Genomic DNA, 27788 nt, shown 5'->3' with positions numbered 1-27788 from the left:
GAAATAGATCTGATGGTTTCCCATCTAAACAAGAAAACTTCCCAGGTACCTGTCCAGGGATCCTGAGGCGGTGGATGCGTTAGCAGTTCCTTGATGTTGCCAACCTGCTTATATTTTTCCTCCTCTAGTTCTTCCAAGAGTTATCTCCAAAATCATCATGGAACAATCGTTTGTGTTGCTGGTAGCTCCAGCATGGCCTCACAGGTTTTGGTATGCGGATCTTGTTCGGATGTCCAGTTGCCAACCTTGGCCACTTCCTTTAAGACCAAACCTTCTGTCTCAAGGTCCGTTTTTCCATCAGGATTTCAAATCATTACATTTGAAGGTATGGAAATTGAACACCCAGTGCTTAGTCATAGAGGTTTCTCTGACTCAGTGATTAATACTATGTACAGGCTCGTAAATCCGCTTCTAGGAAGATTTTTTTATGGAGTTTGGAATACTTATATTTCATGGTGTTCTCATAAATTTTCCTGACATTCTTTTAGAATTCCTAGAATTTCTCAGTTTCTTCAGGATGGATTGGATAAAGGTTTGTCTGCAAGTTCCTTGAAGGAACAAATCTCAGCAATCTTTCTGTGAAATGAAACAGAAAGCGCAAAGCTTCCTGATATTCACTGTTTTGTACAGGCTTTGGTCCGTATCAAGCCCGTCATTAAATCAATATCTCATCCTTGGAGTCTTAATTTTGGTTTTGAAGGCTTTACAGGCTCCTCCGTTTGAGCCTTTGCATTCTTTGGACATTAAACTACTTTCTTGGAAAGTGTTGTTCCTTTTGGCCATCTCTTCTGCTAGAAGAGTTTCCGAATTATCTGCTCTTTCTTGTGAATCTCCTTTTCTGATTTTCCATCAGGATAAGGCAGTTTTGCGGACTTCATTTAAATTTCTACCTAAGGTTGTGAATTCTATCAACATTAATAGAGAAATTGTTGTTCCTTCTTTGTGTCCTAATCCTAAGAATTCTTTAGAGAGATCCTTACATTCTTTGGATGTTGTAACAGCTTTGAAATATTATGTTGAAGCTACTAAAGATTTCAGGAAGACTTCTAGTCAATTTGTTATCTTTTCTGGTTCTTGGAAAGGTCAGAAGGCTTCTGTCATTTCCTTGGCATCTTGGTTAAAGCTTTTGATTCATCAGGCTTATTTGGAGTCGGGTCAAGCCCCGCCTCAGTGAATTACAGCTCATTCTACTAGATCAGTCTCCACTTCATGGGCTTTTAAGAATGAAGCTTCAGTTGATCAGATTTGCAAAGCAGCAACTTTGTCGTCTTTGCATACATTTACTAAATTCTACGGTTTTGATGTATTTGCTTCTTCGGAAGCAGTTTTTGGTAGAAACGTTTTTCAGGCAGCTGTTTCAGTTTGATTCCTCTGCTTATGTTTAAGTTTTTCTCCAACATTGGTGTGTCCGGTCCACGGCGTCATCCTTACTTGTGGGAATATCTCTTCCCCAACAGGAAATGGCAGAGAGTCCCAGCAAAGCTGGCCATATAGTCCCTCCTAGGCTCCGCCCACTCCAGTCATTCTCTTTGCCGTTGCACAGGCAACATCTCCACGGAGATGGTTAAGAGTATGTGGTGTTTTAGTTGTAGTTTTTTTTTATTCTACTATCAAGAGTTTGTTATTTTAAAATAGTGCTGGTATGTACTATTTACTCTGAAACAGAAAAAGATGAAGATTTCTGTTTGTGAGAGGAAGATGATTTTAGCAGACAGTAACTAAAATCGATTGCTGTTTCCACATAGGACTGTTGAGATGAAGTAACTTCAGTTGGGGGAAACAGTTAGCAGACTTTTCTGTTTAAGGTATGACTAGCCATATTTCTAACAAGACTGTGTAATGCTGGAAGGCTGTCATTTCCCCTCATGGGGACCGGTAAGCCATTTTCTTAGTCTCAAACAGAATAAAGGGCTTAATATGGGCTATAAAACTGGTAGACACTTTTATGGGCTAAATCGATTGCTTTATTTGGACATTTTATACATGTTTTTGCTGATAATTCACACTTATAAACTTGGGGAACGTTTTTTTAACTTCAGGCACTATGTTAGACACCTTTTCCAGTCAGGAAGGAGCTTTCCCAGTTGTAGGCTGAGCCTCATTTTCGCGCCATTACTGCGCAGTTGTTTTTGAGAGCAAGACATGCAGATGCATGTGTGAGGACCTGAAAGTAGTTGGAAAAGCTCCTAGAAGGCGTCATTTGGTATCGTATTCCCCTCTGGGCTTGGTAAAGTCACAGCAAAGGCTGTAGCTGGGACTGTATAGGGGTTAAATCTGTAACCGGCTCCGGTTTCGTTATTTTAAGGGTTAAAGCTCTGAAAATTGGTGTGCAATACTTTTAATGCTTTAAGACACTGTGGTGAAATTTTGGTAAATTTTGAACAATTCCTTCATATTTTTTCACATATTCAGTAATAAAGTGTGCTCTGTTTAAAATTTAAAGAGACAGTAACGGTTTTGTTTTTAAAACGGTTTTTGTGCTTTATTGACAAGTTTAAGCCTGTTTAACATGTCTGTGCCTTCAGATAAGCTATGTTCTATATGTATGAAAGCCAATGTGTCTCCCCCTTCAAAATTGTGTGATAATTGTGCCATAGCGTCCAAACAAAGTAAGGACAGTACTGCCACAGATAATGAAATTGCCCAAGATGATTCCTCAGATGAAGGGAGTAGACATGGTTCTACATCATCTCCTGTGTCTACGCCAGTTTTGCCCACGCAGGAGGCCCCTAGTACTTCTAGCGCGCCAATGCTTATTACCATGCAACAATTGACGGCTGTAATGGATAACTCCATAGCAAATATTTTATCCAAAATGCCTGCATATCAGAGAAAGCGCGATTGCTCGGTTTTAAATACTGAAGAGCTGGAGGGCGCTAATGATAATTGTTCTGTCATACCCTCACACCAATCTGAAGGGGCCATGAGGGAGGTTTTGTCAGATGGGGAAATTTCAGATTCAGGAAAAATTTCTCAACAGGCTGAACCTGATGTGACATTTAAATTTAAATTAGAACATCTCCGCGCACTGCTTAAGGAGGTGTTATCTACTCTGGATGATTGTGACAACTTGGTCATTCCAGAAAAATTATGCAAGATGGACAAGTTCCTAGAGGTTCCGGTGCACCCCGACGCTTTTCCTATACCCAAGCGGGTGGCGGACATAGTGAATAAGGAGTGGGAGAAGCCCGGCATACCTTTTGTTCCCCCCCCCCTATATTTAAGAAATTATTTCCTATGGTCGACCCCAGAAAGGACTTATGGCAGACAGTCCCTAAGGTCGAGGGGGCAATTTCTACTCTAAACAAGCGCACTACTATTCCTATCGAGGATAGTTGTGCTTTCAAAGATCCTATGGATAAAAAATTGGAAGGTTTGCTTAAAAAGATTTTTGTACAGCAAGGTTACCTTCTACAACCCATTTCGTGCATTGTTCCTGTCACTACAGCAGCGTGGTTCTGGTTCGAGGAACTAGAAAAGTCGCTCAGTAGAGAGACTCCATATGAGGAGGTTATGGACAGAGTTCACGCACTTAAGTTGGCTTACTCTTTTATTTTAGATGCCGCTTTGCAATTAGCTAGATTAGTGGCGAAAAATTCAGGGTTTGCAATTGTGGCGCACAGAGCGCTTTGGCTAAAGTCTTGGTCAGCGGATGTATCATCCAAGACAAAATTGCTTAACATCCCCTTCAAGGGTAAAACTCTCTTTGGACCAGAATTGAAAGAGATTATCTCAGACATCACTGGGGGAAAGGGCCACGCCCTCCCACAAGATAGGCCTTTTAAGGCCAAGAATAAGTCTAATTTCTCTTGTTAAGTGTATCCAGTCCACGGATCATCCATTACTTATGGGATATTAACTCCTCCCCAACAGGAAGTGCAAGAGGATTCACCCAGCAGAGCTGCTATATAGCTCCTCCCCTAACTGCCATTCCCAGTCATTCTCTTGCACCCAACAAATAGATAGGATGTGTGAGAGGACTGTGGTGATTATACTTAGTTTCATACCTTCAATCAAAAGTTTGTTATTTTATAATAGCACCGGAGTGTGTTATTCCTTCTCTGGTAGAATTTGAAGAAGAATCTACCTGAGTTTTTCTATGATTTTAGCCGGAGTAGTTAAGATCATATTGCTGTTTCTCGGCCATCTGAGGAGAGGTAAACTTCAGATCAGGGGACAGCGGGCAGATTAATCTGCAAAGAGGTATGTAGCAGCTTATTATTTTCTGACAATGGAATTGATGAGAAAATTCTGCCATACCGATATAATGTAAACTCAGCCTTAAATGCAGTAGCAGCAACTGGTATCAGGCTGTCATGTATGTATATTTTACACTTCAGTATTCTGGGGAATGGCACTTCACTGGAATTATACTGTATGCATAAAACTTTAGCCTAATTTGCAGGGACTAGCAACAGGCTTTTTAATAACACTCAATTTATTAATGTTAAACGTTTTTTGCTGGCATGTAAAATCGTTTAATTTTCTGAGGTACTGGGTGAAAAAATGTTTTGGGCACTATTTTTTTCCACTTGGCAGTCGTTTTATTTAATTTATGACAGTTTACTGATCTCTCTCACTGTTATGTGTGAGGGGGAGGGGCCTTTTTTGGTGCTTTTGCTACGCATCAAAAAATTCAGTCAGAAGTTTGTCTTCCCTGCATGATCCGGTTCATCTCTACAGAACTCAGGGGTCTTCAAAACTTGTTTTGAGGGAGGTAATCACTCACAGCAGAGCTGTGAGATTGTAGTTGACTGTGATAAAAAAACGTTTATTTCTGTATTTTTTTTTCTGCTATCAGGGTTAGTTATCCTTTGCTAATGGGAGCAATCCTTTGCTAAAATTGTGTTTTTTACAAAGATTTGATGCTATAACTTTTCAGTTTATTAATTTTCAACTGTCATAACTTTTTCTGTGCTTCTTATAGGCACAGTACGTTTTCATATTATAGTAAATTACTTGAAAAGTATTTCCAAGTTGCTAGTTTATTTGCTAGTGTGTTAAACATGTCTGATTCAGAGGAAGATATCTGTGCTATATGTGCTAAAGCCAAAGTGGAGCCCAATAGAAATTTATGTACTAACTGTATTGATGCTACTTTAAATAAAAGTCAATCTGTACAAATTGAACATATTTCACCAAACAACGAGGGGAGAGTTATGCCGACTAACTCGCCTCACGTGTCAGTACCTGCATCTCCCGCTCGGGAGGTGCGTGATATTGTAGCGCCGAGTACATCTGGGCGGCCATTACAAATCACATTACAGGATATGGCTACTGTTATGACTGAAGTTTTGGCTAAATTACCAGAACTAAGAGGTAAGCGTGATCACTCTGGGGTGAGAACAGAGTGCGCTAATAATATTAGGGCCATGTCAGACACTGCGTCACAATTTGCAGAACATGAGGACGGAGAGCTTCATTCTGCGGGTGACGGTTCTGATCCAAACAAACTGGATTCAGATATTTTAAATTTAAGCTGGAAAACCTCCGTGTATTACTAGGGGAGGTGTTAGCGGCTCTGAATGATTGTAACACAGTTGCAATACCAGAGAAAATGTGTAGGTTGGATAAATATTTTGCGGTACCGGCGAGTACTGACGTTTTTCCTATACCTAAGAGACTTACTGAAATTGTTACTAAGGAGTGGGATAGACCCGGTGTGCCGTTCTCACCCCCTCCGATATTTAGAAAGATGTTTCCAATAGACGCCACCACACGGGACTTATGGCAAACGGTCCCTAAGGTGGAGGGAGCAGTTTCTACTTTAGCTAAGCGTACCACTATCCCGGTGGAGGATAGCTGTGCCTTTTCAGATCCAATGGATAAAAAGTTAGAGGGTTACCTTAAGAAAATGTTTGTTCAACAAGGTTTTATATTGCAACCTCTTGCATGCATTGCGCCTGTCACGGCTGCAGCAGCATTTTGGTTTGAGTCTCTGGAAGAGACACTTGAATCAGCTCCATTAGATGAGATTACACACAAGCTTAAAGCCCTTAAGTTAGCTAACTCATTTATTTCAGATGCCGTAGTACATTTAACTAAACTTACGGCTAAGAATTCCGGATTCGCCATTCAGGCACGCAGAGCACTGTGGCTAAAATCCTGGTCAGCTGACGTTACTTCTAAATCTAAATTGCTTAATATACCTTTCAAAGGGCAGACCTTATTCGGGCCCGGGTTGAAAGAAATTATCGCTGACATTACAGGAGGTAAAGGCCATGCCCTGCCTCAAGACAGAGCCAAACCTAAGGCTAGACAGTCTAATTTTCGTTCCTTTCGTAATTTCAAAGCAGGAGCAGCATCAACTTCCTCTGCACCAAAACAGGGAGGAGCTGTTGCTCGCTACAGACAAGGCTGGAGACCTAACCAGTCCTGGAACAAGGGCAAGCAGGCCAGGAAACCTGCTGCTGCCCCTAAGACAGCATGAATCGAGGGCCCCCGATCCGGGAACGGATCTAGTGGGGGGCAGACTTTCTCTCTTCGCCCAGGCTTGGGCAAGAGATGTCCAGGATCCCTGGGCGTTAGAGATCATATCTCAGGGATACCTTCTAGACTTCAAATTCTCTCCCCCAAGAGGGAGATTTCATCTGTCAAGGTTGTCAACAAACCAAATAAAGAAAGAGGCGTTTCTACGCTGCGTACAAGATCTTTTATTAATGGGAGTGATCCATCCGGTTCCGCGGTCGGAACAAGGACAAGGGTTTTACTCAAATCTGTTTGTGGTTCCCAAAAAAGAGGGAACTTTCAGGCCAATCTTGGATTTAAAGATCTTAAACAAATTCCTAAGAGTTCCATCGTTCAAAATGGAAACTATTCGGACAATTTTACCCATGATCCAAAAGGGTCAGTACATAACCACAGTGGATTTAAAGGATGCTTACCTTCACATACCGATTCACAAAGATCATTACCGGTATCTAAGGTTTGCCTTTCTAGACAGGCATTACCAGTTTGTAGCTCTTCCATTCGGATTGGCTACGGCTCCGAGAATCTTCACAAAGGTTCTGGGTGCTCTTCTGGCGGTACTAAGACCGCGAGGAATTGCGGTAGCTCCGTACCTAGACGACATTCTGATACAAGCTTCAAGCTTTCAAACTGCCAAGTCTCATACAGAGTTAGTACTGGCATTTCTAAGGTCGCATGGATGGAAGGTGAACGAAAAGAAGAGTTCTCTCTTTCCACTCACAAGAGTTCCCTTCTTGGGGACTCTTATAGATTCTGTAGAAATGAAGATTTACCTGACAGAAGACAGGTTAACAAAGCTTCAAAATGCATGCCGTGTCCTTCATTCCATTCAACACCCGTCAGTAGCTCAATGCATGGAGGTGATCGGCTTAATGGTAGCAGCAATGGACATAGTACCCTTTGCACGCCTACATCTCAGACCGCTGCAATTGTGCATGCTAAGTCAGTGGAATGGGGATTACTACTCTGAATCTGGATCAAGAGACCAGAAATTCTCTTCTATGGTGGCTTTCTCGGCCACATCTGTCCAGGGGGATGCCATTCAGCAGGCCGGACTGGACAATTGTAACAACAGACGCCAGCCTACTAGGTTGGGGCGCTGTCTGGAATTCTCTGAAGGCTCAGGGACAATGGAATCAGGAGGAGAGTCTCCTACCAATAAACATTCTGGAATTGAGAGCAGTTCTCAATGCCCTTCTGGCTTGGCCCCAGTTAACAACTCGGGGGTTCATCAGGTTTCAGTCGGACAACATCACGACTGTAGCTTACATCAACCATCAGGGAGGGACAAGAAGCTCCCTAGCAATGATGGAAGTATCAAAGATAATTCGCTGGGCAGAGTCTCACTCTTGCCACCTGTCAGCAATCCACATCCCGGGAGTGGAGAACTGGGAGGCGGATTTCTTAAGTCGTCAGACTTTTCATCCGGGGGAGTGGGAACTTCATCCGGAGGTCTTTGCCCAAATACTTCGTTGGGGCAAACCAGAGATAGATCTCATGGCGTCTCGACAGAACGCCAAGCTTCCTCGTTACGGGTCCAGATCCAGGGATCCGGGAGCGGTTCTGATAGATGCTTTGACAGCACCTTGGACCTTCGGGATGGCTTATGTGTTTCCACCCTTCCCGATGCTTCCTTGATTGATTGCCAGAATCAAACAGGAGAGAGCATCAGTGATTCTAATAGCGCCTGCATGGCCACGCAGGACTTGGTATGCAGATCTAGTGGACATGTCATCCTGTCCACCTTGGTCGCTACCTCTGAAACAGGACCTTCTGATCCAGGGTCCCTTCAAACATCAAAATCTAATTTCTCTGAAGCTAACTGCTTGATTTTATCAAAACGTGGTTTTTCTGAGTCAGTTATTGATACCTTAATACAGGCTAGGAAGCCTGTTACCAGAAAGATTTACCATAAGATATGGCGCAAATACTTATATTGGTGCGAATCCAAGAGTTACTCATGGAGTAAGGTTAGGATTCCGAGGATATTGTCTTTTCTACAAGAAGGTTTAGAAAAGGGTTTATCCGCTAGTTCCTTAAAGGGACAGATTTCAGCTCTGTCCATTCTTTTACACAAACGTCTGTCAGAAGTTCCGGACGTTCAAGCTTTTTGTCAGGCTTTAGCTAGGATCAAGCCTGTGTTTAAAACTGTTGCTCCACCATGGAGTTTGAACTTAGTTCTTAATGTTTTACAGGGGGTTCCGTTTGAACCCCTTCATTCCATTGATATCAAGTTGTTATCTTGGAAAGTTCTGTTTTTAATGGCGATTTCCTCGGCTCGAAGAGTCTCTGAGTTATCTGCCTTACATTGTGATTCTCCTTATCTGATTTTTCATTCAGACAAGGTAGTTCTGCGTACTAAACCTGGGTTCCTACCTAAGGTGGTCACTAACAGGAATATCAATCAAGAGATTGTGGTTCCATCTTTGTGTCCTAATCCTTCTTCGAAAAAGGAACGTCTGCTACACAATCTAGATGTAGTCCGTGCCCTGAAATTTTATCTACAGGCAACTAAGGATTTTCGACAAACGTCTTCCCTGTTTGTCGTTTATTCTGGTCAGAGGAGATGTCAAAAAGCTTCGGCTACCTCTCTCTCCTTTTGGCTTCGTAGCATAATACGGTTAGCCTATGAGACTGCTGGACAGCAGCCTCCTGAAAGAATTACAGCACATTCTACTAGAGCTGTGGCTTCCACTTGGGCCTTTAAGAATGAGGCTTCTGTTGAACAGATTTGCAAGGCTGCAACTTGGTCTTCTCTTCATACTTTTTCCAAATTTTACAAATTTGACACTTTTGCTTCTTCGGAGGCTGTTTTTGGGAGAAAGGTTCTTCAGGCAGTGGTTCCTTCCGTATAAAGAGCCTGCCTGTCCCTCCCGTCATCCGTGTACTTTAGCTTTGGTATTGGTATCCCATAAGTAATGGATGATCCGTGGACTGGATACACTTAACAAGAGAAAACATAATTTATGCTTACCTGATAAATTTATTTCTCTTGTAGTGTATCCAGTCCACGGCCCGCCCTGTCACTTTAAGGCAGGTAAATTTTCCATTAAAATACAGTCACCACTGCACCCTATGGTTTTCCTTTCTCTGCATGTTTTCGGTCGAATGACTGGTAATGGCAGTTAGGGGAGGAGCTATATAGCAGCTCTGCTGGGTGAATCCTCTTGCACTTCCTGTTGGGGAGGAGTTAATATCCCATAAGTAATGGATGATCCGTGGACTGGATACACTACAAGAGAAATAAATTTATCAGGTAAGCATAAATTATGTTTTTCGTTCCTTTCGTAATTTCAGGAACGGACCGGCCTCTAATTCTGCATCCTCTAAGCAAGAGGGTAATGCCTCACAGTCCAAACCAGCCTGGAAACCGATGCAAGGCTGGAACAAGGGTAAGCAGACCAAGAAGCCTGCTACCGCTAACAATACAGCATGAAGGAGTAGCCCCCAATCCAGGACCGGATCTAGTGGGGGGCAGACTCTCTCTCTTTGCTCAGGATTGGGCAAGAGATGTTCAGGATCCCTGGACGCTATAAATAGTTTCTCAGGGTTATCTTCTGGAATTCAAGGAACTACCCCCAAGGGGAAGGTTCCACATGTCTCACTTATCCTCAAACCAAATAAAGAGACAGGCGTTCTTACATTGTGTAGAAGACCTGTTAAAGATGGGAGTGATACACCCAGTTCCAATGACGGAACAAGGAATGGGATTTTACTCAAATCTGTTCGTAGTTCCCAAAAAAGAGGGAACCTTCAGACCAATTCTGGATTTAAAGATCCTAAACAAATTTCTCAGGGTACCATCGGTCAAAATGGAAACCATTCGAACGATTCTACCCACTATCCAGGAAGGTCAATTTATGACTACCGTGGATCTAAAGGATGCGTACCTACATATTCCTATCCACAAAGAACATCATCAGTTCCTAAGGTTCGCCTTTCTGGACAAACATTACCAGATTGTGGCCCTCCCATTCGGATTAGCCACTGCTCCAAGGATTTTCACAAAGGTACTCGGGTCCCTTCTAGCGGTTCTAAGACCGAGGGGCATTGCAGTAGTACCATACTTGGACGACATTCTAATACAGGCGTCATCCCTTTCAAAAGCAAAGGCTCATACAGACATCGTTCTGGCCTTTCTCAGATCTCACGAATGGAAGGTAAACCTAGAAAAAAGTTCTCTGTCTGTCTCAGTCAACAAGAGTTCCCTTCTTGGGAACAATAATAGATTCCTTAGAAATGAGGATTTTTCTGACAGATGTCAGAAAGTCAAAACTTCTAAGCGCTTGTCAAGTTCTTCATTCTGTTCCACGTCCTTCCATAGCTCAGTGCATGGAGGTAGTAGGGTTGATGGTTGCAGCAATGGACATAGTTCCTTTTGCGCGAATTCATCTAAGACCATTACAACTGTGCATGCTGAAACAGTGGAATGGGGACTATACAGACTTGTCTCCAGTGATTCAAGTAGATCAGAAGACCAGAGATTCACTCCGTTGGTGGCTAACCCTGGGCCACCTATCCCAGGGAATGAGCTTCCGCAGACCAGAGTGGGTCATTGTCACGACCGACGCCAGTCTAGTGGGCTGGGGCGCGGTCTGGGAATCCCTGAAAGCTCAGGGACTATGGTCTCGGGAAGAGTCTCTTCTCCCGATAAACATTCTGGAACTAAGAGCGATATTCAATGCTCTCAGGGCTTGGCCTCAGCTTGCAATGGCCAGATTCATAAGATTCCAATCAGACAACATGACGACTGTTGCGTATATCAATCATCAGGGGGGAACAAGGAGTTCCCTGGCGATGAAAGAAGTGACCAAAATAATACAATGGGAGGATCACTCCTGCCATCTATCTGCGATCCACATCCCAGGTGTGGAAAACTGGGAAGCGGATTATCTGAGTCGTCAGACATTCCATCCGGGGGAGTGGGAACTCACACCCGGAGATCTTTGCCCAGTTAACTCAATTATGGGGCATTCCAGACATGGATTTGATGGCGTCTCGTCAGAACTTCAAGGTTCCTTGCTACGGGTCCAGATCCAGGGATCCAAAGGCGACTCTAGTGGATGCACCGTTTCCTCTCATTCCCAGGCTGGTAGCCAGGATCAAACAGGAGAGGGCCTCGGTGATCTTGATAGCTCCTGCGTGGCCACGCAGGACTTGTTATGCAGACCTGGTGAATATGTCATCGGTTCCACCATGGAAGCTACCTTTGAGACAGGACCTTCTTGTTCAGGGTCCATTCGAACATCCAAATCTGGTCTCCCTCCAGCTGACGGCTTGGAGATTGAACGCTTGATTCTATCAAAGCGTGGGTTTTCAGATTCTGTGATAGATACTCTGGTTCAGGCCAGAAAACCGGTAACTAGAAAGATTTACCATAAAATATGGAAAAGATATATCTGCTGGTGTGAATCCAAGGGATTCCCATGGAATAAGATAAAAATTCCTAAGATTCTTTCCTTTCTGCAAGAAGGTTTGGATAAAGGATTATCTGCGAGTTCTCTAAAGGGACAGATTTCTGCTTTATCTGTCTTACTACACAAACGACTGGCAGCTGTGCCAGATGTTCAAGCATTTGTTCAGGCTCTGGTTAGGATCAAGCCTGTTTACAGACCTTTGACTCCTCCCTGGAATTTAAATCTAGTTCTTTCAGTTCTTCAAGGGGTTCCGTTTGAACCTCTACATTCCATAGATATTAAGTTATCTTGGAAAGTTTTTTGTTTTTGGTTGCTATTTCTTCTGCTAGAAGAGTTTCAGAGTTATCTGCTCTGCAGTGTTCTCCCCCCTATCTGGTGTTCCATGCAGATAAGGTGGTTTTGCGTACTAAGCCTGGTTTTCTTCCAAAGGTTGTTTCTAACAAAAATATTAACCAGGAGATAGTTGTACCTTCTTTGTGTCCGAATCCAGTTTCAAAGAAGGCACGTTTGTTACACAATTTGGACGTAGTCCGTGCTCTAAAATTCTATTTAGAAGCTGCAAAAGATTTCAGACAAACATCTTCTCTGTTTGTCGTCTATTCTGGTAAAAGGAGAGGTCAAAAAGCGACTTCTACCTCTCTTTCCTTTTGGCTTAAAAGCATCATCCGATTGGCTTACGAGACTGCCGGACGGCAGCCTCCCGAAAGAATCACAGCTCACTCCACTAGGGCTGTGGCTTCCACATGGGCCTTCAAGAACGAGGCTTCTGTTGATCAGATATGTAAGGCAGCGACTTTTGCCAAATTTTACAAATTTGATACTTTTGCTTCTTCGGAGGCTATTTTTGGGAGAGAGGTTTTGCAAGCCGTGGTGCCTTCCGTTTAGGTAACCTGATTTGCTCCCTCTCTTCATCCGTGTCCTAAAGCTTTGGTATTGGTTCCCACAAGTAAGGATGACGCCGTGGACCGGACACACCAATGTTGGAGAAAACAGAATTTATGCTTACCTGATAAATTACTTTCTCCAACGGTGTGTCTGGTCCACGGCCCGCCCTGGTTTTTTAATCAGGTCTGATGAATTATTTTCTCTAACTACTGTCACCACGGTACCATATGGTTTCTCCTCTTTTTTTCCTCCTGTCCGTCGGTCGAATGACTGGGGTGGGCGGAGCCTAGGAGGGACTATATGGCCAGCTTTGCTGGGACTCTTTGCCATTTCCTGTTGGGGAAGAGATATTCCCACAAGTAAGGATGACGCTGTGGACCGGACACACCGTTGGAGAAAGTAATTTATCAGGTAAGCATAAATTCTGTTTTTCATTTATGAGAATAAACTTATATTGGGTTGTGGAATAATTTTTTCAGCGGAAAATGTTTGTTTTATCCCTCCCTCTCTAGTGACTCTTGCGTGGAGTTCCACTTCTTGGGTATTGCTATCCCATACGTCACTAGCTCATGGACTCTTGCCAATTATATGAAAGAAAACATAATTTATGTAAGAACTTACCTGATAAATTCATTTCTTTCATATTGGCAAGAGTCCATGAGGCCCACCCTTTTTATGGTGGTTATGATTTTTTGTATAAAGCACAATTATTTCCAAATTCCTTTGTTGATGCTTTTTACTCCTTTCTTTATCACCCCACTTCTTAGCTATTAGTTAAACTGAATTGTGGGTGTGGTGAGGGGGTGTATTTATAGGCATTTTGAGGTTTGGGAAACTTTGCCTCTCCTGATAGGATTGTATAATCCCATACGTCACTAGCTCATGGACTCTTGCCCATATTAAAGAAAATAATTTATCAGGTAAGTTCTTACATAAATTATTTGCCTTAAAGCACTGTTTTTTTTCCTGTCCTCAATTTTCCTTAACACGGCAGATTTTGCTGATATCTGAACAGGTGAAATAATCAGCTGATTAGTAAACATGATTATTTTACCTGCTCTCACCCAAGGTAATCGGGTTTGAAAACCAGTGACTTTGTGATGGTAAATTTTCAGTGTAATTAAAGGGACACTGAACCTAAATTATTTCTTTCATGATTCAGATAGAGAAGCAATTTTAAGCAACTTTCTCATTTACTTTTATTAATTTCTTTGTGTTCTTGCTATCTCTATTTAAAAAGCAGGAATATAAAGCTTAAGAGCCGTCCCATTTTTGGTTGAGAACCTGGGTTATGCTTGCTTATTGGTTTGCTAACTGTATCCACCAATAAATGAGCGCTATCCATGGTGCTGAACCTAAAATGGGCTGGCTCCTAAGCTTTAAATTCCTACTTTTTAAATAAAGATAGCAAGAGAACGAGTAGACATTGATAGTAGGAGCAAATTAGAAAGTTGCTTAAAATTGAATGCTCTATTTGAATCAGTAAATAGAATGTGGGGTTAGTATCCCTTTAAAGAAAATTCTAAATGTGTATTAAGATTAGGGTTACACAAATGATTAGTTTTAGATACCCAAAAAACATTTTTTATTCTTTTCCCTATTGGTAATGAATACATACACAAAATATATAAATATATATATATATATATATATATATATATACGTTTAGCAAAGATGTGCACTCTCACTTATTTGCAGCAACCAGGGTGCTAGTGAAATTAGATACAATATCAGAAAAAGACCTTGCACTCGCTGGATTTTTTAACAAACTTTTTTACTTGGCAAAAATAGTGACGTTTCGGGGACAGTGTATCCCCTTCCTCAGACAGTGAATGCTTCAAACATTAGTGAATTTATACAAACAAACAAATAACCCCTCCCCCCAATTAGCAAAAAAAAAACGCCAAAAGTGTTGCTATGGTGACCATATGTCACAAAGTGAACATCGTATATAAGCTGTAGTATAAGCGATCAATGCTGTGACAGTGAAAATATTCATATTAAAAGACCTATAGCAGTATAAACATGGTAAACAACTTAACATTCCACAGTAATGGTAATCATAACATACCCCTTATAACCGTTATTATCTGGGGAGCCAACCAATATTCAAAGCCTTATATGTTATCAGGCATAAAGTACATATATGTGTACAAACTCACAACCTACCATGATTGCAAAACAAACAAAGTTCTAATGCCGATCGCCGTGTACCACGCCACCACAACTGCACCCGCACTAGGAAAAGCAGACAAACCCGGAAGTGCATCGGCCGATCACGTGTGTGGCAATGCACCAATCACTCGGGTTGCGGTTGGGGTTGCCATGGCGATGGGTCACAACACGAGTGATTGGTGCATCGCCACACACGTGATCGGCCGATGCACTTCCGGGTTTGTCTGCTTTTCCTAGTGCGGGTGCAGTTGTGGTGGCGTGGTACACGGCGATCGGCATTAGAACTTTGTTTGTTTTGCAATCATGGTAGGTTGTGAGTTTGTACACATATATGTACTTTATGCCTGATAACATATAAGGCTTTGAATATTGGTTGGCTCCCCAGATAATAACGGTTATAAGGGGTATGTTATGATTACCATTACTGTGGAATGTTAAGTTGTTTACCATGTTTATACTGCTATAGGTCTTTTAATATGAATATTTTCACTGTCACAGCATTGATCGCTTATACTACAGCTTATATACGATGTTCACTTTGTGACATATGGTCACCATAGCAACACTTTTGGCGTTTTTTTTTGCTAATTGGGGGGAGGGGTTATTTGTTTGTTTGTATAAATTCACTAATGTTTGAAGCATTCACTGTCTGAGGAAGGGGATACACTGTCCCCGAAACGTCACTATTTTTGCCAAGTAAAAAAGTTTGTTAAAAATCCAGCGAGTGCAAGGTCTTTTTCTGATATTGTGTGTATATATATATATATATATATATATATATATATATATATATATATATATATATATATATATATATATATATATATATATATATATATAATTTCTTCTGTTATGTGTGATCAGTCCACGGGTCATCATTACTTCTGGGATATAACTCCTCCCCAACAGGAAATGCAAGAGGATTCACCCAGCAGAGCTGCATATAGCTCCTCCCCTCTACGTCACTCCCAGTCATTCTCTTGCACCCAACGACTAGATAGGATGTGTGAGAGGACTATGGTGATTATACTTAGTTTTTATAACTTCAATCAAAAGTTTGTTATTTTACAATAGCACCGGAGCGTGTTGTTGCCTCTCTGGCAGAGTTTGAAGAAGAATCTACCAGAGTTTTTACTATGATTTTAACCGGAGTAGTTAAGATCATATTGCTGTTTCTCGGCCATCTGAGGGAGGTAAAAGCTTCAGATCAGGGGACAGCGGGCAGATGAATCTGCATTGAGGTATGTAGCAGTTTTTATTTTCTGAATGGAATTGATGAGAAAATCCTGCCATACCGTTATAATGACATGTATGTATACTCTACACTTCAGTATTCTGGGGATGGTATTTCACCGGAATTACTCTGTTAAAAGTACACTAAACCTTTTAATAGGTATTTATCATGTTAAACGTTTTTGCTGGAATGTAGAATCGTTGGCATTTCTGAGGTACTGAGTGAATAAATATTTGGGCATTATTTTTCCACTTGGCAGTTACTTGTTTTAATTGTGACAGTTTCGTTTCTCTCTCACTGCTGTGTGTGAGGGGGAGGGGCCGTTTTTGGCGCTCTTTTGCTACGCATCAAAAATTTCCAGTCAGTTACTCTTGTATTTCCTGCATGATCCGGTTCATCTCTAACAGAACTCAGGGGTCTTCAAACTTCTTTGGAGGGAGGTAGATTCTCTCAGCAGAGCTGTGAGACTTATATATTGACTGTGATTAAAAGACGTTGCTCTGTAATTTTTATTTTCAAATTTAATTATTGTTAATTTACTAATGGGAACAAACCTTTGCTAAAAGTTGTGTTGTTTTTAAGGATTGAGACTATAACTGTTTTTCAGTTCATTATTTCAACTGTCATTTAATCGTTTAGTGCTTCTTGGAGGCACAGTACGTTTTTGTTAAATAAGATTGTAACCAAGTTGCAAGTTTATTGCTTGTGTGTTAAACATGTCTGACTCAGAGGAAGATACCTGTGTCATTTGTTCCAATGCCAAGGTGGAGCCCAATAGAAATTTATGTACTAACTGTATTGATGCTACTTTAAATAAAAGCCAATCTGTACAATTTGAACAAATTTCACCAAACAGCGAGGGGAGAGTTATGCCGACTAACTCGCCTCACGTGGCAGTACCTGCATCTCCCGCCCGGGAGGTGCGTGATATTATGGCGCCTAGTACATCTGGGCGGCCATTACAGATAACATTACAAGATATGGCTACTGTTATGACTGAAGTTTTGGCTAAATTACCAGAACTAAGAGGCAAGCGTGATCACTCTGGGGTGAGAACAGAGTGCGCTGATAATACTAGGGCCATGTCTGATACTGCGTCACAGCTTGCAGAGCATGAGGACGGAGAGCTTCATTCTGTGGGTGACGGTTCTGATCCAAACAGATTGGATTCAGATATTTCAAATTTTAAATTTAAATTGGAAAACCTCCGTGTATTACTAGGGGAGGTTTTAGCGGCTCTTAATGATTGTAACACTGTTGCAATACCAGAGAAATTGTGTAGGTTGGATAAATACTTTGCGGTACCGGCGAGTACTGACGTTTTTCCTATACCTAAAAGACTAACTGAAATTGTTACTAAGGAGTGGGATAGACCCGGTGTGCCGTTCTCACCCCCTCCAATATTTAGAAAGATGTTTCCAATAGACGCCACCACACGGGACTTATGGCAAACGGTCCCTAAGGTGGAGGGAGCAGTTTCTACTTTAGCTAAGCGTACCACTATCCCGGTGGAGGATAGCTGTGCTTTTTCAGATCCAATGGATAAAAAATTAGAGGGTTACCTTAAGAAAATGTTTGTTCAACAAGGTTTTATATTGCAACCCCTTGCATGCATCGCGCCGATTACGGCTGCGGCAGCATTTTGGATTGAGTCTCTGGAAGAGAACCTTAGTTCATCTACGCTGGACGACATTACGGACAGGCTTAGAGTCCTTAAACTAGCTAATTCATTCATTTCGGAGGCCGTAGTACATTTAACTAAACTTACGGCTCAGAACTCAGGATTCGCCATTCAGGCACGTAGGGCGCTGTGGCTAAAATCCTGGTCAGCTGATGTAACTTCTAAGTCCAAATTACTTAATATTCCTTTCAAGGGGCAAACTTTATTTGGGCCCGGTTTGAAAGAAATTATCGCTGACATTACAGGAGGTAAGGGCCACGCCCTGCCTCAAGACAAAGCCAAAGCTAAGGCTAGACAGTCTAATTTTCGTCCCTTTCGGAATTTCAAAACAGGAGCAGCATCAACTTCCACTGCACCAAAACAGGAAGGAACTGTTGCTCGTTACAGACAAGGCTGGAAACCTAACCAGTCCTGGAACAAGGGCAAGCAGGCCAGGAAACCTGCTGCTGCCCCAAAGACAGCATGAACCGAGGGCCCCCGATCCGGGACCGGGTCTAGTGGGGGGCAGACTCTCTCTCTTCGCCCAGGCTTGGGCAAGAGATGTTCAGGATCCCTGGGCGCTAGAGATCATATCTCAGGGATACCTTCTAGACTTCAAATTCTCTCCCCCAAGAGGGAGATTTCATCTGTCAAGGTTGTCAACAAACCAGATAAAGAAAGAAGCGTTTCTACGCTGTGTACAAGATCTGTTATTAATGGGAGTGATCCATCCGGTTCCGCGGTCGGAACAAGGACAAGGGTTTTACTCAAACCTGTTTGTGGTTCCCAAAAAAGAGGGAACTTTCAGGCCAATCTTGGATTTAAAGATCCTAAACAAATTCCTAAGAGTTCCATCGTTCAAAATGGAAACTATTCGGACAATCTTACCCATGATCCAAAAGGGTCAGTACATGACCACAGTGGATTTAAAGGATGCTTACCTTCACATACCGATTCACAAAGATCATTACCGGTATCTAAGGTTTGCCTTCTTAGACAGGCATTACCAGTTTGTAGCTCTTCCATTCGGATTGGCTACGGCTCCAAGAATCTTCACAAAGGTTCTGGGTGCCCTTCTGGCGGTACTAAGACCGCGAGGAATTTCGGTAGCTCCGTACCTAGACGACATTCTGATACAAGCTTCAAGCTTTCAAACTGCCAAGTCTCATACAGAGTTAGTTCTGGCATTTCTAAGGTCGCATGGATGGAAAGTGAACGAAAAGAAGAGTTCTCTTTTTCCTCTCACAAGAGTTCCATTCTTGGGGATTCTTATAGATTCTGTAGAAATGAAGATTTATCTGACAGAAGACAGATTAACAAAGCTTCTAAATGCATGCCGTGTCCTTCATTCCATTCAACTCCCGTCAGTAGCTCAATGCATGGAGGTGATCGGCTTAATGGTAGCAGCAATGGACATAGTTCCCTTTGCACGTCTACATCTCAGACCGCTGCAATTGTGCATGCTGAGTCAGTGGAATGGGGATTACTCAGACTTGTCCCCTACTCTGAATCTGGATCAAGAGACCAGAAACTCTCTTCTATGGTGGCTTTCTCGGCCACATCTGTCCAGGGGGATGCCATTCAGCAGGCCGGACTGGACAATTGTAACAACAGACGCCAGCCTACTAGGTTGGGGCGCTGTCTGGAATTCTCTGAAGGCTCAGGGACAATGGAATCAGGAGGAAAGTCTCCTGCCAATAAACATTCTGGAATTGAGAGCAGTTCTCCATGCCCTTCTGGCTTGGCCCCAGTTAAAAACTCGGGGGTTCATCAGGTTTCAGTCGGACAACATCACGACGGTAGCTTACATCAACCATCAAGGAGGGACAAGAAGCTCCCTAGCAATGATGGAAGTATCAAAGATAATTCGCTGGGCAGAGTCTCACTCTTGCCACCTGTCAGCAATCCACATCCCGGGAGTGGAGAACTGGGAGGCGGATTTCTTGAGTCGCCAGACTTTTCATCCGGGGGAGTGGGAACTCCATCCGGAGGTCTTTGCCCAAATACTTCGACGTTGGGGCAAACCAGAGATAGATCTCATGGCGTCTCGCCAGAACGCCAAACTTCCTCACTACGGGTCCAGATCCAGGGATCCGGGAGCGGTTCTGATAGATGCTTTGACAGCACCTTGGAACTTCGGGATGGCTTATGTGTTTCCACCCTTCCCGCTGCTTCCTCGATTGATTGCCAAAATCAAACAGGAGAGAGCATCAGTGATTCTAATAGCGCCTGCATGGCCACGCAGGACTTGGTATGCAGATCTAGTGGACATGTCATCCTGTCCACCTTGGTCTCTACCTCTAAGACAGGACCTTCTGATACAGGGTCCATTCAAACATCAAAATCTAACTTCTCTGAAGCTGACTGCTTGGAAATTGAACGCTTGATTTTATCAAAACGTGGTTTTTCTGAGTCGGTTATTGACACCCTGATACAGGCTAGGAAGCCTGTTACCAGAAGGATTTACCATAAGATATGGCGTAAATACCTATACTGGTGCGAATCCAAAGGTTACTCCTGGAGTAAGGTTAGGATTCCTAGGATAATGTCCTTTCTACAAGAAGGTTTAGAAAAGGGTTTATCGGCTAGCTCATTAAAGGGACAGATCTCAGCTCTGTCCGTCTTGTTACACAGGCGTCTGTCAGAAAATCCAGACGTCCAGGCTTTTTGTCAGGCTTTAGCTAGGATCAAGCCTGTGTTTAAAGCTGTTGCTCCGCCATGGAGTTTAAACTTAGTTCTTAACGTTTTACAGGGTGTTCCGTTTGAACCCCTTCATTCCATTGATATAAAATTGTTATCTTGGAAAGTTCTGTTTTTAATGGCTATTTCCTCGGCTCGAAGAGTCTCTGAGTTATCAGCCTTACATTGTGATTCTCCTTATCTGATCTTTCACTCAGACAAGGTAGTTCTGCGTACTAAACCTGGGTTCTTACCTAAGGTAGTCACTAACAGGAATATCAATCAAGAGATTGTTGTTCCATCCTTGTGTCCAAATCCTTCTTCAAAGAAGGAACGTCTTCTACACAATCTGGATGTAGTTCGTGCCCTCAAGTTCTACTTGCAGGCAACTAAAGATTTTCGCCAAACTTCTTCCCTGTTTGTCGTTTATTCTGGACAGAGGAGAGGTCAAAAAGCTTCTGCTACCTCTCTCTCCTTTTGGCTTCGTAGCATAATACGTTTAGCCTATGAGACTGCTGGACAGCAGCCTCCTGAAAGAATTACAGCTCATTCCACTAGAGCTGTAGCTTCCACTTGGGCCTTTAAGAATGAGGCCTCTGTTGAACAGATTTGCAAGGCTGCAACTTGGTCTTCGCTTCATACTTTTTCCAAATTTTACAAATTTGACACTTTTGCTTCTTCGGAGGCTATTTTTGGGAGAAAGGTTCTTCAGGCAGTGGTTCCTTCTGTATAATGAGCCTGCCTATCCCTCCCGTCATCCGTGTACTTTTGCTTTGGTATTGGTATCCCAGAAGTAATGATGACCCGTGGACTGATCACACATAACAGAAGAAAACATAATTTATGCTTACCTGATAAATTCCTTTCTTCTGTTGTGTGATCAGTCCACGGCCCGCCCTGTTTTAAGGCAGGTAAATATCTTTTAAATTATACTCCAGTCACCACTTCACCCTTGGTTTCTCCTTTCTCGTTGATTCTTGGTCGAATGACTGGGAGTGACGTAGAGGGGAGGAGCTATATGCAGCTCTGCTGGGTGAATCCTCTTGCATTTCCTGTTGGGGAGGAGTTATATCCCAGAAGTAATGATGACCCGTGGACTGATCACACAACAGAAGAAAGGAATTTATCAGGTAAGCATAAATTATGTTATATATATATATATATATATATATATATATATATATATATATATATATATATATATATATATATATATATATATATATATATATATATATATATAAAATCACATGATTTTTAAAAGATTAATGTGAAACAAAGTGTCCTGGTCATAGCACAATTTCAAATGTAGAACTACATAATGCAATGAAAAATTTTTTAGGTTTAAATGTTCAGAAGAATAAGTAAATGACTTTACACTAACATTGGTTGCTTGTGAATGTCTGGTCCTGTTCTTATCTATGTAGATTGCACGTTATAACTGTAGCTCTTTATTTTTCAGGCACTAAAAAGGAAAAGGTTGGAAAATTCCTATGACATCAATAATATTGTCATTCCAATGTCCATGGCAGCAGCATCCCGGGTGGAAAAGTTGCAGTATAAGGAGATCTTGACTCCAAGGTACGCATGAATGTCTCCCTTTAACCATGTTTCTAAATGTCTTTTATAGCACAAGTGTTTTTTTTGGGGGGGGTTTTGTACGACATTTAAAATTATCTAGATGTTCAGTAGTCAAACGGTAACTCACTGAGTAATAATCTGCACTAAAACACATCCCTATCACAATCTTCTTTTAAAGGGATATACAACAGTCTGTTTCGGTGTAATAAAAAAAGTGCTAAGCAGCGGATTATAGTTAAAGGGACAGTTCACTCCAAAAATGTCTCCCATTTAAATTGTACCCACTGATCTATTTTACCTGCTGGAGTGTATTACATTGGTTACATGTAGCCTATTTTGGCCTTTGAAATAGCTGATTTAGCTTTTCACAGCCAGCAGAAGAAGTTACACCCTCAGTGGAATGCAGGATAGTTAAGTAAAATTATTTTCTATTGTTCTCTATGTATTGAGCTTTAGTTTTCCAGACAAATATAAGATAAGGAAGCCAGTGTGTGTACACAAAGTGATAACATAATGAGATATATTACCTGAAGCTCAAACCATTGTAATATGCTATGGTTTCAAAGCACACAATAGCTACTTAATATACACAAGCTTAAAAATGCAATTTCTTTCTATTGACACGGTGAGTCCACAGATCATCTAATTACTATTGGGAATATTGCTCCTGGCCAGCAGGAGGAGGTAAAGAGCACCACAGCAAAGCTGTTAAATATCACCTCTCTTCCCTCCAACCCCAGTCATTCTCTTTGCCTACTTTAAGAGCAAGGAGGTGGTAAAGTTTAGGTGATTAGAAGAAGATTCTTTATGCAAGATTTTTTCTTTTACAAGATATGACGAGTCCACGGATTTCATCCTTACTTGTGGCATATCGCCTCCTGTTCAGCAGGAGGAGGCAAAGAGCTCCACAGCAGAGCTTTATATATAGCCCCTCCCTTCCCTCCCCCTCCAGTCATTCTCTTTGCCTGTGTTAGTGATAGGAAGAGGTAAAGAGAGGTGTTTAGTTTAGATTCTTCAATCAAGAGGTTTTTTTTGTTTTTAAATGGTGCCAAAGTGTACTATTTTATTACAGAGCAGCTTCAAGTAGTCTTTTTAGACTGTGGGAACTGGTGGATTTTTGTCTCCACTGTGACTCCCAGGATTGTGCTGCATTTGCTGTACATAGTCTTGGAAATTCTTAACTAAGACTTCTCTGTTTCACAGGACCTCAGGAGGAAAAGTGGACCTGATACTGTGAAGTTGTCATGCTGTTACTCAGCATGAAGGTAAGTGCAGTTCTTTTATTCTGAGACACAGAAACAGAATCTCAGATGGACTGTATGTTCACTATGCTTTGTGCAGTTATGTAGATAGTGACAGAACCAGACACTAGCGGTCTACTAACTAGAAGCGCTGGTATGTGAGTACAAAGATGAGTGTACCAGACTCTCTGACAACGTTTTATTAAAGAGTTGCAAGCTGGGAGCTATTATGTATATGTTTAACCAGACATTCGGGCGTTTCAGTGTGTGCCATGAAGTGCTGGGACATTCTGTGTGGGGTTCTAGGGGCTGGCTGACGCAGGGGATAGCAAGATGAACAGTGCATTGGTACTTTAAGACAGTTTCGGAGTGCGTATAATCATACTAGCCTCCGGTAAATGGCGGATTTGTTTCTTGTGTTAAATAAGCGTGTTGAAATTACGCCCACGAGGGCCGGAGCTTAGGACTTTGAGCACTTTCATAGCGCAGTCAATGTTATAATAGTTTCTCTTCTCGGCCTCTAAGCCTGCTTATCCTGATTGCGCACTTGTTATAATCGGTCCGGTCACAGGAGTAGGTAGGAGCCGCAGCAGAGCTGCGGCGAGGTGACAAGGTCTTTATTTTTCAGAGCAATCTGTGTCAAATACTTGTGGGTTATTTCCAAAGAATAATAAACGGTGTAAGAAGGGAAGGTGAACTTAGATAGTTTCTCCCTTATAAATACAGTACTCAGCATATTTTGTTTTGTTTTTTCAATTGAGAAATAAAAAACGGATAGATGTGTGAATTGAGTTCTTAAAGATACAGTACTCAACATATTTATTTTACAATCGAATTTCTGTGAGTGAGTCAAATTTGCTTGTTGTTCAATTTATTTAAAATGGATGAGCACAGTGCATGCCTTATGTGTTTAAATGCCATTGTGGAACCCCCTGTTACACTTTGTCCCTCATTTATTACTAGGGCATTACAGTGTAAAGAACACATTTTCTTAACTGATGATGATAATTGTGCCCAGAATGATGAGGTTCAGGATAAGCCACAATCCCAAGCGTCTCAGCCCATAACACCCACGCAGGCGCCACCATGTTCTTCATCGGTGTCTGCGTCATTCACTCTGCAGGATATGGCTACAGTTATGTCCTCAACTCTTACAGAAGTGTTATCTAAGTTGCCAGTACTACAGGGTAAACGTAGTAGAATAGAGACCCAGGTAGTCCTTGCGGCTTCTGATTCCTTGATGGCGATCTCCCATGTTCCCTCCCAGGACTCTGAAGGGGGTAGGGAGGTTCTGTCGGAAGGAGAACTGTCTGACTCAGGTAGTGCATTACCCAAGACAGATTCGGACGCAATGTCCTTTAGATTTAAGCTTGAACACCTTCGCCTGTTATTGTGGGAGGTTTTGTTGACCCTGAACGACTGTGACTCTATTGTAGTCCCTCCAGAGAAATTGTGTAAGATGGACAGATATTTGGAGGTCCCTACTTATGCTGATGTTTTTTAGATTCCTAAAAGAATTTCGGAAATTATTTCCAAGGTATGGGAAAGACCGGGTATACCGTTCTCTCCTTCCCCTACACTTAAGAAAATGTATCCTTTACCTGACACCATTAGGGACGTTTGGCAATCAAATCCTAAGGTTGAGGGAGCCATTTCTACTCTAGCTAAACGTACGACTATTCCTATTGAGGACAATTGTGCTTTCAAGGACCATATGGATAAAAATGTGGAGGGTCTTCTAAAGAAGCTGTTCATCAACGATTTTTATTGGAACCAACGGCCTGCATTGTACCAGTTACAACTGCGTCTGCCTTTGGGTTTGATGCCTTAGAAGAGTCTCTTAAGACTGAGACTCCTTTGGAAGAGATATTGGATAGAATCAAGGCCCTTAAGCTGGCCAATTCTTTTGTTTTACAGACGCCGCCTTTCAGATCGCCAAGTTGGCAGCTAAGAATGCAGGTTTGTCCATTGTAGCACGCAGAGCCTTATGGTTGAAATCCTGGTCTGCGGGTGTATCCTCTAAATCCAAGTTATTAGCTATCCCTTTCAAAGGAAAGAGACTATTCGGACCTGAATTGAAAGAGATAATTTCTGACATTATGGGAGGTAAGGGTCATCTCCTCCCTCAGGATAAGACATCCAAACAGAGGAGACGAGTAATTTTCGTTCCTTTCGAAATTTCAAAGGAGGCCCTTCTTCCACTAAACAGGAAGGGAACTTTGCACAGTCCAAGCCCGTCTGGAGACCCAATCAGGCTTGGAACAAAGGTAAACAACCCAAGAAGCCGCTGCTGCTCCCAAGACAGCATGAAGGGGCGGCCCCCGATCCGGGACTGGATCTAGTAGGGGGCAGACTTTCTCTCTTTGTTCAGGCTTGGATAAGAGATGTTCAGGATCCCTGAACACTAGAGATAGTGTCCCAGGGGTATCAACTGGAGTTCAAAAATTCCCTCCTAAGGGGAAGGTTTCCTCTTTCACGATTGTCTGTAGACCAGACAAAAAGAGAGGCGTTCTTACGTTGTGTAAAAGACATCTCCACTATGGGATGGGTGTATTTTGTCCCGTTCCAATACAGGGGCAGGGGTTTTACTCAAATCTTTTCGTGGTTCCCAAAAAAGAGGGAACGTTCAGACCCATCTTAGATCTCAAAAGTCTAAACTAGTTTCTCAGAGTCCCATCCTTCAAGATGGAGACAATTCGGACAATTCTTCCATTGATCCAGGAGGGTCAATATATGACTACCGTGGACTTAAAGGATGCATATCTTCACATTCCTATCCACAGAGATCACCAGTTTCTATGGTTTGCCTTCCTGGACAAACATTTTCAGTTTGTGGCTCTTCCCTTCGGGTTGGCCACGGCACCCAGGATCTTCACGAAGGTTCTAGGGTCTTTGCTAGCGGTTCTCAGACCGCGGGGCATTGCAGTGGCACCTTATCTGGACGATACTCTAATCCAGGCGTCGTCTTACCAACTGACAAAATCTCATACCAACACGGTTCTGTCCTTTTTAAGGACTCATGTGTGGAAGGTGAATCTAGAAACGAGTTCACTAATTCCACAGATAAGGGTTCCTTTCCTGGGAACTATAATAGATTCCGTATCCATGAAAATCTTCTTGACGGAAGTCAGAAAGTTAAAGATTCTGAATAAATGCCGAGCCCTTCAGTCCAATCCTCGGCCATCAGTGGCTCAGTGCATGGAGGTAATTGGATTGATGGTGGCGGCAATGGACATCATTCAGTTTGCTCGTTTTCATCTCAGACCTCTACAACTGAGCATGCTCAGACAGTGGAATGGAGATTATGCAGATTTGTCTCCTCAGATAGATCTGGATCAGGAGACAAGACTCTCTTCTTTGGTGGTTGTCGCTGGATCATCTGTCCCAAGGGACGTGCTTCCGCAGGCCTTCATGGGTGATAGTGACAACGGACGCCAGTCTACTAGAATGGGGTGCAGTCTGGAATTCCCTGAAGGCTCAGGGTGTGTGGACTCGGTCGGAGTCTCTACTTCCCATCAATATTCTGGAGTTAGGAGCAATATTCAATGCGCTTCAAGCTTGGCCTCAGTTGGCTTCGGCCAAATTAATCCGATTTCAGTTGGACAACATCACGACTGTGGCTTACATCAATCATCAGGGAGGAACAAGGAGTTCCTTAGCGATGACGGAAGTATCCAAGATAATTCGGTGGGCGGAGGCTCACTCTTATCTGTCAGCAATCTACATCCCAGGAGTGGACAACTGGGAGGCAGATTTTTTGAGCAGACAGACGTTTCATCCGGGGGAATGGGTACTCCATCTGGAGGTCTTTGCCACCCTGATTCTCAGGTGGGGCAGACCGGAGCTGGATCTTATGGCATCTCGTGAGAATGCCAAGCTACCGAGATACGGATCCAGGTCCAGGGATCCTCAGGCAGAACTGATAGATGCCTTGGCAGTGCCTTGGTCCCCGGGTGATTGCACGGATCAAACAGGAGAGGGCTTCGGTGATTCTAATCGATCCTGCGTGGCCTCGCAGGAGTTGGTATACCGATCTAGTGGACATGTGTTCTCTGCTGCCTTGGAAACTTCCTTTGAGGCAGGACCTTCTCATTCAGGGACCCTTCCATCATCCGAATCTAATTTCTCTGCAGCTGACTGCTTGGAGATTGAACGCTTGATTTTATCTAAGCGGCGGTTCTCTGATGCGGTCATTGATGCTTTGATTCAGGAGTGCAAGCCTGTTACTAGAAAGATTTACCATAAAATATGGCGTAATTATATTTATTGGTGCGAATCCAAGGGCTACTCATGGAGTAGGGTTAGGATTCCCAGGATTTTATCCTTTCTCCAAGAAGGATTGGAGAAAGGGTTGTCAGCAAGTTCCTTAAAGGGACAGATTTCTGCTTTGTCTATTTTGTTACACAAGCGTCTGGCAGATGTTCAATCTTTTTGTCAGGCCCTGACTA

General features: G+C 42.6%; 1 protein-coding gene across 1 annotated transcript in view; it reads left to right on the top strand.

Annotated features, from left to right (window-relative positions):
- The window catches only part of KANSL1 (KAT8 regulatory NSL complex subunit 1), a gene marked incomplete in the record, with an annotated part of 533970 nt that overhangs the window by 413320 nt on the left and 92862 nt on the right, over positions 1–27788 (top strand). The window contains 1 exon segment of the mRNA XM_053713685.1: positions 21981–22099. Coding sequence (XP_053569660.1) covers positions 21981–22099 — 119 coding nt within the window.

This window comes from Bombina bombina, chromosome 5 (assembly GCF_027579735.1).
Source record: "Bombina bombina isolate aBomBom1 chromosome 5, aBomBom1.pri, whole genome shotgun sequence".
NCBI lineage: Eukaryota > Metazoa > Chordata > Amphibia > Anura > Bombinatoridae > Bombina > Bombina bombina.
The sequence above is the reverse complement of the archived record's forward strand: the minus strand, read 5'-3'. Positions and strand labels throughout refer to the sequence as shown.